This window comes from Leptosomus discolor, chromosome 2 (genome assembly GCF_034619465.1).
Source record: "Leptosomus discolor isolate bLepDis1 chromosome 2, bLepDis1.hap2, whole genome shotgun sequence".
Taxonomy (NCBI): Eukaryota; Metazoa; Chordata; class Aves; order Leptosomiformes; family Leptosomidae; genus Leptosomus; species Leptosomus discolor.
In genome coordinates this window covers 16,092,553-16,106,312 of record NC_141392.1, presented here as the reverse complement: position 1 = coordinate 16,106,312, position 13,760 = coordinate 16,092,553, and the positions used below count along the sequence as shown (strand labels likewise).

The following is a 13,760-nucleotide window of genomic DNA, read 5'->3' as shown; positions in this document are numbered from 1 at the left end:
TGGGGTTGTTCTTTCCCAGGTGCCCTTGTTGTATTTTATTAAATTTCTCCCCACCCAGCTCTCCAGCCTGTCCAGGTCTCTCTGAACGGCAGCACAGCCTTCTGGTGTGTCAGCCACTCCTCCCAGTTTTGTGTCATCAGCAAACTGGCTGACAGTGCACGCTGCTCCCTCATCCAGGTCATTGATGAATATATTGAATAGTACTGGTCCCAGTACTGACCCTTGAGGGACTCCACTAGATACAGGCCTCCAACTAGACTCTGTCCTATTGACCACAACTCTCTTACTTCTTTCATTCAACCAATTCACAATCCATCTCACTACACGATCATCTAGACCACACTTCCTCAGTTCAGCTGCAAGGATGCTGTGGGAGACGGTGTCAAATGCTTTACTGAAATCAAGATAAACCGCATCCACTGCACTACCATCATCTATCCACCTGGTTATGTCTTCATAAAAGGCTACGAGGTTGGTCAAACATGACTTCCCCTTGGTGAAGCCATGTTGACTGCTCCTAATGTCCCTTTTGTCCTTGATATGCCTAGAGACAGCTCCGAGGATAAGTTGTTCCATCACTTTTCCAGGGATGGAGGTGAGGCTGACCAGTACCGGTCTGTAGTTACCTGGGTCCTCCTTCTGGCCCTTTGTGAAGACTGGAGTGACATTTGCTTTCCTCCACTCCTCAGGCACCTCATCTGTTCCCCACGACTTACCAAAGATGATGGAGAGTGATCTAGCAATGACTTCTGCCAGCTCCCTCAGCACCTGCGGGTGCATCCCAAACACAAACGTGGGATTTTTACAGCTCTTGTTATGAGGGATGGGGGGTTTAGAGAATGGTCTCCAAGTTGAAGACATTGTTTGAAGAAGATAAATACCGTTATATTTCTAAGTGACTGCTCCTTTTTTGCATTGCAGAAGTGTTCTTTGATCTTAGCTGTGATGATTGAAATAGATGCCTTCTCCACTGTTCATAGTTTTTCAAGAAAGCAACAGAAAAACAACTTGTAATCTGTTTCTTTTATGTCTTCTGTTTCTGCTTGATACACAGCACTGTCACAGTAAATCATTGTTTTACACCTGCTTTATCACCTGTGAACCTTTCAGGAACTCCTTAGCATTTCCAGAATCAGCCAGACATCCCAGCTTTTTTATGGAGCCATAATTTCTGCCCTGAAGTTCCACATTAGCTGCCAGATGCATGTAGTGTTTTATCCAGGGTGCTTTAAATATGCTGAGGATTAGGTGGGGTAAAACAGGCAAAATTTCTCCCTGAGGGCTGTTTTATAATATTAATCTTTAACTGTATCTGGCAGGGCTTCTTGGAAAGGAAAAGTACACTACATTGTCTGCCTTGAAATCAAATATCTCTGTGCTTTATGGACACATTCGTTAAATTTGACCACACAGTACAATCACAGAACATCTTCCACAAATGGAGGGAAGCTCCAGTCTGTAGCTACAGACTATATGTTAGGAACTCCACTCACTGTATAGGTTTGTTCACTTCCAGAGATAAAAACCAGTATTTAAAGGGTGGCAGTTTCACCGATCAGTGTAGGCAGGCACTTGATGACTACACATGAATAACAGAAACCAATATTCTTCCACACCTTCCTAGTCTTGTAAGCTGTCTTGTGGTGTTACAGTGCTAAGATCACCTGCTGGTTTTCCTCTCTCTTTTTTTTTTCCCCTAGTAGTACTCCACTGGGAATGAGACCCTGTGCTTTTCCTTCTCCCAGGTAGTATAGCTCGATTTCCTCAGCCTTCACCTAAGCCCTGGGATATAGCTTGTCTATTCCAGCATTCCTTCTCTCCGTCAATCCCTGATGACTGGTGTAGGTGACACCACACAGGCTCAAGGGATTCTTGCTTATAAACGAAGAGGGAAAAGCTACTAAAGAAAGCGGGATTAAAATAACAAAAACACTGATATGTCCAGCTCACAGTGAGCACTGGCTTCTTCAGACATCCCTGTCAGGTGCTTTTATCTGTCTGGTTTTCTTGGCCAACTTCCCAACAGTGCTCTCTCCCTCCTCCACCTCCATTCTACTTCTAAGCACTTTGACCTTTTCCAGGTCTGGGATAAGTCATCCTGTGATGCCTGTCAAATACCTGAGCCTTGACTTATTTTGAAGCTCTCTGATTCCTACATGTTAGGTGCCTATGCAGTCCCCAGCATCTGCTTGTCAAAGTCCTAAAAAGAACATTACTGATCATAAAGTCAACCACTTGTGAGAAAAGAAAGAAACAAAACTAGAAGCAAGTGATGAAGAAAGCTAAAATGATCTGTGTAATCAAGACCACAGTGCTCCAAGCACACCCATGTGAATAATATGTATAAATATTTCCTTAAAGATAATTATGGGCCTCTTGCTAAAAGAACTCCTAGTTCTCTATTACTGCAAACACATCATCAATTTTTTGTAGTTTAAATTAAAATTGCACTTTTAAACCTATCATTTATATGAGAAAGATTGCTTTGAGTGTGTGTCATCGCACATCTGTTGTGAAATGCATTTGAAACTAAAGATTTTGGCATTAAGATCGATGTTTCACAGGTTGCTGTGCTGGGAACAGCAGGATTGTTGAGGATGAGTGTGAATTTGGTGTGATGCTTAGCTGACTAGAACTGCAAAACGGGCTTCGTAATTTGTAACTCCAGTAACAAGGAAGCTCTGTGTATAATAAGTGATTGTAAATGACCTTCTGTTTCTGTTTAGGAATCAGTTAATGTTAAACTATTATTAAAATAGGTTTGAAACTAGTTTTATACTGTTTCATTTCGGCTCATACAGCTGGTGTCAGTAATAGCAATTTTCAGGAAAATGATGTTTGTGAAAGCTAGCTAAAAACTTATTTATTAGATTCATTCCACACTTCATAGAAGGTGAAAAGTGCTTCTCACTGTGAGCACATTGAAAGGCTTACCTTGCTGTTGTAGCTGGTACAGAATGTCTAGGCGTAGAGCAAGCAGCTTGGAGCCATGAGACCTGGGGTATGTTCCTAGCTGCTTGAACATTGACTTGCTGAATGGTCAAGAAGGAGTTGCTTAATTGTTAGATGTATTTTCAGAAGAAAACATGTAAGTGGCATTGTGAAGGTTAAGTAACTAAGAAAGGTTAAGTTTGAAAAGAATTTGGAAATTATTGGCTAAGAATACAATATTTTTAGTAATTCTTGCTCTAGGCTTTCAAGAAATAAATTTGCTGGCAACTTCAGAGTTCAAAATAAGCATCTCTTACCTTCATTATTTTAAGTCATTCTACTGTCAGGCTTAATAGGAGTTACTTTATATATTAGTGCTCACTTAGTTGTTTCCACTAAACTTTCTGTTCTGATATTACTATTGGTGCTGTTGTTCTGATGTGGGAATGAATGATCAGAAAAGTTCCTCAAAGGATGCCTTCACTTTCAAAACACAAATTCAATGGCCTCAAAGTTTTTCTCACTTGTTCCTATAACAAGCTATAAAATGCACTAAGTCACCCTTCACAGTGCAGGCACCATTTGTTATAGGAATGTATCATTAGGATATTGTTAAGTTGATGTTCACAATAAATGAAAAGCTACTCTGGTAATGCTCCCTGTTTTGCTTACAGTTCCAATGAGTGTCATTAGAAATAAATTCTTGTTCAGCAGCTGTTCTAGACTGAGATGTTTTGATAGGGCTTATTTTAAAGCAACTGGGTTTGCAATTTCCTTGCTTTTACAAACTTGCGTTCTTCTTCAAGCTCAGCTGGATATGAGTTGAGTCCAACAGTTTTTCTTCCATCCTATTTACAATACTGGACAATTTAATGGGAATTTTTGTTTTGCAATTTCAGAATTAAAATACTTTTGTTATTTTACATTACTATAAATTGAAACCTAAGTATAGAATAGAAAATTATTTTTTTTTTAATATTTAAAGTGCAGAAGTAATTTCCTTTGCCTCATCTTCTTCCTGTTGGCCATGCACTCCCGCTTCCCCCGTACGCTTCCCTATTTGATACTGCACTAGAAATAAAAATTTTTGTCTACCGGTTTCTGTCCTGTGATCTTTTGTGCTAACAAATAAATCAGTAAATCCTCTAAACAGTATAATGTCTTTAGAGTTTAAAAATCCACAACTAACAGCTACTTTTTTTTGAACACCACTGGTTTATTTTCTTTTTGTTTGTTGTTTTTTTACAAACTCATAGCTATTAACATAACTATGGTTGCATAGTTACAAGAAGAGCTAGACTGGCTGGGGTGTATACTGCTGTGGTCTCATGGAATAAATCATGGCTCAGATTTAACATTGGTTGGAATGCAGTAGCCAGATGACAGGTGTCCAGATTTCTGGTGTTAATTAGTGTCCTGATATGTATAAGAACGACAAGTGAGGGTCACGAGAAGCTCTTGTTCTCTTCCAGTTTGTGCACAAACCAGACAGCATGTCCACCTCTCTGATTACTATCTAGTGAGATACACCAGTGTTTTCCTCGCACATTAGAACTGGCAGGTTTTTGTCTATGTCTTTCACATCATGAAGTTTCATCTTAATCTTTTCTCACTCTTTGCATAATAAGCAGGCATTCACGGTGTGTTTGGAAGAAGTGTTATTTTTTAATAGGTGCTAATGTCACTAACCCTGTCCATCCCTGTATCAAACAGAAAATTGTTGGCCTTACACTGCGGATTTCTGCTAACCCAGCTAACTGAGCAACTAATGTCCTACATGAAAGGCAGACTAGTAGCTAGAGAAAACAGCATACTATGCAAAAAATCAAAGATGGAAAATAACTTTCTTGCTTTTTCCTACCCCTTTATTATAAGTAAGTGCCCTGTATTTCAAGACATTTTTGCTTTTATTTTTTGGCTCACGTACAAAAGCTGGACAAAACCTGAATAATTTACCTCCCGCCTACTTTGACCAAAGACTAAACTGACTAGCCATTGAACTGATTGGCTAAAAAGAAGGTTTTGAGCACTGTAAATATATGTAACTCCTCTGTTACCTGTCTACCAGTGGCTTTTAAAAAGCGATGTGACATCTTTATTCTGTGGCATCAATGTTAACTAAGAATATGCTAATGCCAAAAAATCTTCCCTCCTTCCTACAGTTCCAGTGTCAACAGTGCAGAATTACTGCAGCATCCTCTGGACGGAGTTTAAAAAACTTTTTGACCCTAATGGGTAGGAAAAGTTCTTGGGTGAACCCCATTTATTCCTCCAGTGTCTGGGCAGTAAGCACCCACAGCCCGTGTCACCCTTGCTGTGACCCTGGTCCAAGAGATGCATCTGTTGCACTGTGGAGGCTGCGATGGAGGGGGCACGCCATGGGGCAGACCTGCCTTTGCCTCTGCTCCAAGTCAGTATGTGACAGTGTTTGTAACACAAGGCTCAACTCCCCAGGTTTTAAGCTCTTCCTGAGAGTGCTAATCTGTCATTAAAATCAGTCAGAGCAGAAAGCCCATAGCTGATCTCAGAGGAGAGCCCTCAGCTCCAGCAGTGGGGAAGTCCATCAAATCAAATCAGGAATTCCTCCCTTCAAGTTCTTTGAGTAACAGGCATCTTGAGCATCCCAGAAGGGATTTGTTTGCCATATAAACACACTTGCTCTTTCTTTTTGATGAACGATTCAGCTTTTCAGCTGAGAATGCTCAGCTGTAAAGTTCTTGTAAGTCCCCTTACGGTCTGTGGCAAATTGCTCTACAAAGACAGATGTGGACTCAGGATCATGTGCTGCAGAACCACCAGCAGACATTGCCTGAATTATCTCCATCTCTCTGACAAGCTCCAAAGTTAAGGATACACACATGTGGTCTTTTAATGTTGGTCGTCAGAAGATACTACTGCATTTCCCATGCTGGGTGTTGCGATTAGTGCATTAAAGTCTCAAAAGCCTTATAAAGTGAAGATGCTGAAAGCTCTTAGTAGTAAAGATTCAGCATCATATCTGAGGACAGCATCTAGGGCTTTTTTAAGCTGTGAGAACTTCATGAAGTAGAATTCACTTATTTCTATGATTATTTATTGTTCATACTGCTGTTGGCTTTGACAGTGAAAACGTACTTGTCAGACACACTTTTATTTTAATCAGTTTGTGGCTATTTTCATTCTGTGAGTTTGATTCATTTGCCTGAAGTCCATGGCCTGTAATTTCCAAATACAGTTAAGGTCGATCACTGGGAATGCTAGAATTTTAACTTCCCTAGAAAACTTCAATGGGCTTAGGTTTGCCACCTGAGTTTTCCTCCATATTTGATCTGGTACATTCCTTTAATCTGTGTAACCAATGTCATACACTGGTATCCAGCATAAATTAGGGATCTGACCCTACAAGATGACTAGCTCTGCGCTAAAAATCTTCTGTCTTTGGGAGCCAAGAGTGTTCATCAGCCCTCCAGACTTTCTGCTTTTCTTGCTTTTCTATGATCAAAACTAAGGCCACTTCATGGCTGTCTTTCCACTGGCTTTAAAGAATCTTGGGCCAAGATGACTGTGGGAATGGAGTGAGTTGAGAAAGGGACTGCGTGTACGACTAACTGCCCAGAGTTCAAAGGAGGTTAATTTTTGGTTATTTGTGATGTATCTCATTTGACTTGGTTTGGACAAAGAGTGTTACTGATTGTACGTGGAGGTCAGTTTGCCCATGCAAATGCTGGGCGATCCTGAAACTGGATGAACATAAACTACACAGAAGGTGGTGAGGGATACCCCAAGTGAGTGAGAGCCCCTGACTCTAACAGTCCAACTGACATAAGAATGAAACACTCTTTCAATTGAGCTAAACACCTCGATTTTCAAACCCACTCCATTGCATCTGCTGGTTGTAAGAGTATTCAATGCAAGCACTGTTGGCAGGTACAACTGCTTAAAACTTGACTCTTAATTCCTGACTAACGCTCAGCAGTGCATTAAAGAAATGTTTGCAGAAGTTTCCAGGCAGCACCAATACATGAGCATTTGCCTTGAAATATGGAAGGTGTTAGTAGAAGGGGTGGCACTCTTTTTTAGCACTGAGGACATATCCTACACAGTGATGCGCTTGTTTTCAGGTGTTATAAAATACATCTCCATTTGTTAACAGACTGACAGCTCCATATCTGGGTTGTCCCCACAGTGTATTGTTTCTAATTTGCCTGGAAATATGTCATTCCTGAGCTGATCCACATTGCTGCAACACCAACTTTGAGGCTTTTTGTATTCAGCAGGCTGCTTTGGCTCTTAATGACATTAAGAGGTTAGGGAAGAGGCAGCAGGTACATTGCTGGAGAGGAAAATTTGTTTGTCTGAGCATTGCTCTTTGTGATAAGGTGTGCCCTACTTGCTCATTGCTAGAAAGGTACTGGGCATCTACATATCTCTTGCAGCCTGCCGTAGCTTGGCAAAACTCAGTTGCAAAGAAGCTTAAATTGCTGTCTTCCTTTGTTCTCATGCTCTTAAGTGTAGATAATAAAAATATACCCAGTTTCCTTCTGGCAGGCCAGAATAGTTGCTTTCACTGATTGTTTTCTTTTTAATAGAAGAATGATCCCTGATATGGACAAAAGGTGCTTTCCTACTATTTCAGTCTGACACCTTTGACCTAGTCTTAAGAAAATTGATTTCAGTCTGGAGTTGACTTCCCAGTAAAGCATTCCTCTTTCTTGTGGGCCCAGAGACTTTGGGAAGTATGCAGAGTATTGACCATTGTGAATTCTTATTTGAATCACTTGCTCTGATTTCTAGTTATTATTAAGCCTGGCCAGTGAAAATGCAAACAAAATCATGTCTCCAGGGGATGAGGAATAGACATTGCTGCACATTGTAATCAGCCTCTCTTGAAGATTCATTTAATATCTTGTGTATTTTTTTTATGAAATGCATTATTCATGTAACAAGATTCACAGAGAGAAGCAGCTGAATTTTAATTTCTGGGAAGATTCTTCTTCCAAGAGATGGCATTTTCATTATTTAAATCAATGCAGTAGGTCTTGCCTGCATAAGGGAGGCACAAAGTGAAGGGAACAGCCTGTAGATGGGGCACTGAGCCAGTTAGTTACTGCCTCTGAAGGGACATAAAACAAACCATCCAGTAATTTAAGCCTTTTTTGGGTCAGTACATAGCCATTTGAGACTTCATTACGCTTTGTAGGGTTGTTTTTTTTTTCCTCTGTGTTAAAGCACTTAAGAAAATAGTAATCAACTAACACTTACTCAGTGGAAAAGTTTCCTCTGTTATAAAAATACTGCTTGCGAGCTGCTTTCCCCACTGCTGTTTTTTGAAGAGTGCTCCCTCTGTTTTCTATTGAGTTCATCTGCCCAGCCATGTGTGAGGACATTTCTTTTCGTTTCAGGGCCTACAACAGAAGTTCCACGTGTTTATATTGCAATTCTCTCTTACTTACCTAACCTTATGTAAACCACTGTACTTAATTCACACAGGCTCAGCCTCTGTTATATTTAAGACCTCACTCCACCAGTGGTCTCACTGAGATCGGTCAGGCTGCTCAGAGATAACAAGTCACAAATAAATAAACTCCACACCGGTGGAGTTTAAGCTCACCTTAATGATAATGCAGTAGTGCAAGCGCTTAAGCACCATTGCGTGCTGTGCACCTCTTGCAGCACAGCTGATGGCAAATTTATTTTTAAAAGTGAATATTTAGGAATTTAATTAGTGCATATAACCATTTAATTTTGTTAACAAAACAAAAAATAAGATGTTACAGCTGAATTTGGAATGCTTCATAAGAAGAGGTGTTCTCCTCCTTTTGACTGTCCCCCTCCATCCCCATATGGCCATCTTATAGGGCATATGTGTCCCCTTTGTCTTCCTCTTGCCCTCCCCTTCCCCCAGAGGATGGGAAGCTTCCCAGATCCCATCTCTCAGGCCTTTAAGGAAGCAGGTCACAGCAGAACTCGCTGGTGGTGTTGAGAGACGAAAGCGACCCCCCAGCAAGTGTTGCCACGCAGGAGGTGTGTGGGTCCATCCCCTGGTGTGGATGGGTGCCTGGCCCCCGAGCAGCAGTGGTCTGGTACCGCTGAGACAAACCAGAACTGCAGGGAGCCTGACAGGGACCCTGAAGGGTGCCCTGTGCATTTTGACACGCTGAAGCTACCCAGCAGTGGGTTGCTGGCATTAATGCCTTTCTCCTTTTCTCTTTATTTGCCCAAGTTTGTCCACTACCTCCAATGGTGAGTCATGGAGACTACATCTGCCACCCACGGCCTTGTGAGCGTTACAACCATGGGACGGTTGTGGAGTTTTACTGTGATCCTGGTTACACCCTCACCAATGACTACAAGTACATCACCTGCCAGTATGGAGAGTGGTTCCCCTCCTACCAAGTATACTGTGTCAAAACAGGTAAGGGAGCAGCAATGGCATTACCCCTGTCCTCTTACAATGCCTCTTTTTAGAGCAAATTTGTTGGTCTGCAATGCCTAGTGAACTTCATCTGTTTCATGGTTAAGTGATTAACATTAATTTTAAGATGCTATTAAATATAAGTACCTTTCCAAGATCCTAAACCACTTCGATCGTTAGCTCTTCAAATTTTTTAATATCTTCTGGATATTTTTCTGTGTATGTCAGCTAAGGCCATGATTGCATATATAAAAAAAGTCAAGGGGGAAAAGCAAGGTCCAGCCCCTCTGGCAGCTTAATGTTAAGGTTGCATTTGGTAGATGGCATTGGGCTCACATGTGTTGTTACAACATAAGTATAAAAGATGTCTTGTCCTAACTGACACTTCCAAGTATTGACGTATTAATACAAAATAACAATAGTAATAATCAAGTACAACTTTTGTGTTGCCCTTTTGTTACAGAACAAACCTGGCCAAATACACAGGAGACCCTCCTGACAACATGGAAAATAGTGGCGTTCACTGCTACCAGCGTTTTATTAGTACTGCTACTGGTTATTTTAGCCAGGATGTTCCAGACCAAATTTAAGACACATTTCCTTCCAAGGTTTGTATTGTTTTGTTTTGGGATTTTTTTTGAAGATTGAGGGCTTTGATTCAGTTTTCACATTCAGCAGTCCTTGCAGAGACCTTCTGCTGCTGCTCTGAGGTGTGGAAGGGCACCCCCAAAAACCTGCAGTAGTCCTTTCTGCAACGATGATAATAGGCAAAGTTTGCCATATTTGCTTTGGGAGTAATTACTGCTCTGCTACTGAGAATTGCTGCTTCTGCGTGTAAAAATAGCTGACAATATTTTTAAATACTCATTTTCAGGTGCTAGGGGAATTAATTTTTTAACTACTGTAGACTTAGTAATGTAAAGAAATAATTTCTTTTTTCTCTATGGACAAATTTATAGTAAAAGTTTGCTTTCGCTTCATGATTATTATTATCATCACAATTCATAAACATCTCCTATATCTTCCTTTATTTCCATAAAATACCGTGCAGCTATGAGCATTTCTCATTGATTCTCACAGCGATCCTCATGAGACAGGTAGATGGGTATTATTATTGTCACCTTACAACTGGAAAAACAAAGGCAGGCATGCTGAGTTTTAGGCAAAGCTGTATTGGGGTTTAGACTTCTTACTAGTTTTTAATCTACTCAGTTTGCTGTGGACCTTGACCGTGTGAATTCTCCTCTCCTGCACTTACTTTTTCTCATGTCATTATTCTACCACCTGCAGAAAGGAGAGGTGAAAAAGCTGTATGTCAGTAAATATGTCCCTATGCCAATGCAGCAAAAAGGACTTTTTGATCTTAATGTTAAATAAATACGTGTACATGAAAGTATACAGATTTTATAAGTAATGTGTAAATTTATATACATGTATATATGTGCCTATATACAGTTTATGGAGAGTAGTATACATGTATGTATACATGTACATATACATATACATATACATATACATATACATATACATATACATATACATATACATATGCAACTAGGAAGATCTCTGGGGTAATGGGTTGCACTACAGCCTGTACTTGTCTAGCTTATTGAAATGGCTTTCTGTCCTCTCCTTTTCAGATATTTTAATTTCCTAAAGGTACCTGGGACCAATTCCCTTCTGCTAAGACTATACTGTGATTTGATTGGCTTCTAAACAGATTAGTACAGATTTAGGGTTTAACAGACCTTCCTAATTAATAGAAATGTTTTGCGTAAAAAATAAACCAGCTTAGTACTGGAAGCCTTCATCCTTTGAAAGTAAGACCTGAAGGAGGCCACAAATCTGGCCACCAAAGCCCTGTCATGCAGTAGTAGTCATCTCAGTGGGCTGTAAACACTTTTGTGCTCTAGCACACATCTTTCCAGGGGTTCCAGCACTTTTGACTGGTGAACTATATCTGTGATCTTATATCCATGATACCTACTGTGCACAGCAAATGATGCTCCTTATCTCTTCCAAACACCTGTTTTCTTTCCCTTCTCAAAATTGTTCTTCATATTACTGGTTTCATTTTTCTGAAACATCTGCAACAGATTCCACCTGACTGTCAACCTGAACAGAGTTTTGCAAACCTGTGAAGCAAACATTTCTGTGAATGTTAATGACCCTGTAGCTTCATTTTGCATGACTAGAAAGTTCTGTGTTTACTTAAGTTCAGCGGTTGCTCCGAGGTGCTTCTGACATGCTCCTGCTCTCTGTGATAACTCGTCTGTGTTTGACATAGAGGCAACCAGGAGGGCTCCATGGGTGACCCCGACTTTGTGGTGGTGGATGGCATTCCCGTCATGCTGCCTTCCTACGATGAAGCTGTAAGCAGTGGCTTGAATGCTCTGGCACCCGGATACTCAGCTACCACAGACCAGGGGCATATTTTGCAGACAGAAGATCAGAATCCTCCCGCTTACCCCGGCCCCGGGATTACAGACACTCTGCCTAGCGAATTTGAGACCTGTGACAGTAGGTCGGGCTCCTCTGAACTGCTCCAAAGTTTGCATCCGTCCCCGGCATGCCAAGCGGCAGCGCTTCCTGGTTCAGATCGAACTGATGTATCCCACAGCGCTGCCGGGGACGCCGCATCCATGAGTCCACGGATCGATATTGCAGATGGTGAGTCTTGCATAGATGCAATAGGTGAGTCCATAAACAGGAGCCATCATTTGTGCCTACTGTCAGAGCAGGAATAAACCCAGATGACTTGGTCATACTTTGTCCCTGTTTTTGTCCACATCTTAATTTGGACATTTTTTCAAACCATACTACTCCATGGTCATAGAGCTTCATGTCTGCAGTATGTCCTTGCTAGCTGTGGTACAAGGGATTTGAATTCCAGGCCAGAAGGTTCCTATTCAGACCATGTAACAGCACTCTCATCAACAGGGATGACAGCAAGCACCTGTGAACAGCAGCAAAGGCAGCCATCATCTTGCCTGTGTTGGTCTGTTCATCTGCTCCTCGACTCCTACACTCACGACTCCCTCACATGCCATGGTTTTCACAGCAAAGAACAAGATTTTCTCCTTAAAATGGAAAGCAAATCATGTTTTCAGGCTCAGACAAAATTAGCAGCCTTTATTAACAAACTCATCATGTCTGTGCATACAGCAAACTGTTCAGCCTGAGGCATGTACGCATTAAGCCATGGACACGGGAGTCATAGCATACGGGGAGCATACCCACAGGACCATGTATGAGAAGGGAGATGATTGCCATATATTACTGTCTGCATTTAAATTGAACACGTTTATGCATTGATATAATTTCATTGAGTTCTAATGAAGCTGTATGGAGTGCTGCTCAGCATCTTAAGGAAACTAGATAGCTTTCCTTGGAGACATTTGGAAGGAGTGGCTCCGATCCTGCTTTCCGCAGTCACCGAGAGTGACTAGGCAAAAAGATGTACCTCTGTGTCCTAAATTCAATGTGGGTGAAGGTCTGGGTGGAGGAAGTCTTCCTCTTTCATAGGGTTGGGCCTAACTAGGGAAGGGGACAGCTAGAAGGAGGAGGGAGAAATTATGACATGCCAGTAAAAGCCCGTAAAAAAGCCAGTAACATACTCTGAATGCTGTTTCAGTGATTAATGTAGTAAAATGGATGTTTGCATTTGGGTTTTTGTGGGCCTAACTTGTTTTAGAAAATCTGGGTGGTTTTAGTATGTTGCTTTTCATATAGGTGTTAGAGAATGAGTGGGTCTAAAATTGGCAATACCATGTCTTTTTCAGATTTTCGCAATGTCCGTTTCTATTTTTGTAGAATTGCTAAAACTGATACTCTGCAAAAGTATAAAGGGAAGTTACAATCAGCAATCAATGCTATTTCTTTTTTTCCCCTAGAGATTCCTTTGATGGAAGAAGACCCTTAGCCTGCACAGACGCGACTTCGTCGTGTTACCCTGTTGGGTGACAAGAATCATGAAGATTTTGAGATAGAAAAGACTATCTGTTGATTTGGGGAGGGTATTTTCCTACTTATCAATCTTCCATGCAAAGACGTCACCAGATTGGGTGTACATCTTAATTCACAGCAGGGATAACAGCATCAGCATTTGGAGCAGCAGCAGTTTTATGAATGAATCCTGGGGATTTGATGAGAGCAGATGTAGAAAAAGAACTGTGGCTTTTTAGAAATGAAATGTGTATCTGCATCGCAGAAAGTCATATGGTTCTGTAAGAAATGCTATTGGATTTTGATACTAACTGCCTCACAAAAGCATGTCAAAGTATGTAAATTTGCTTATAAAGACTGCTTTAAATGATCTATGGACCTCTAGTTTATGAAGAATCCTTACAAGTTCAAGAAATACTAGTACTGAAACAGAAAAAAAAGAGGAAAGGTCCTCTTTGGCTTTCCTACGATAACCAGGAAGCTTTTGATT

At 41.0% G+C, this 13,760-nt stretch overlaps 1 protein-coding gene across 1 annotated transcript in view; it reads left to right on the top strand.

The window, feature by feature from the left end:
- Positions 1–13,247, top strand: part of SUSD4 (sushi domain containing 4) — a 96,899-nt gene extending 83,652 nt beyond the window's left edge. The window contains exons 5-8 of the mRNA XM_086460364.1: positions 9,134–9,325; positions 9,789–9,933; positions 11,613–11,995; positions 13,219–13,247. Coding sequence (XP_086316490.1) covers positions 9,134–9,325; positions 9,789–9,933; positions 11,613–11,995; positions 13,219–13,247 — 749 coding nt within the window. The remainder of the gene's footprint in view (positions 1–9,133; positions 9,326–9,788; positions 9,934–11,612; positions 11,996–13,218) is intronic.
- The last annotated feature ends 513 nt before the right edge of the window (positions 13,248–13,760 follow it).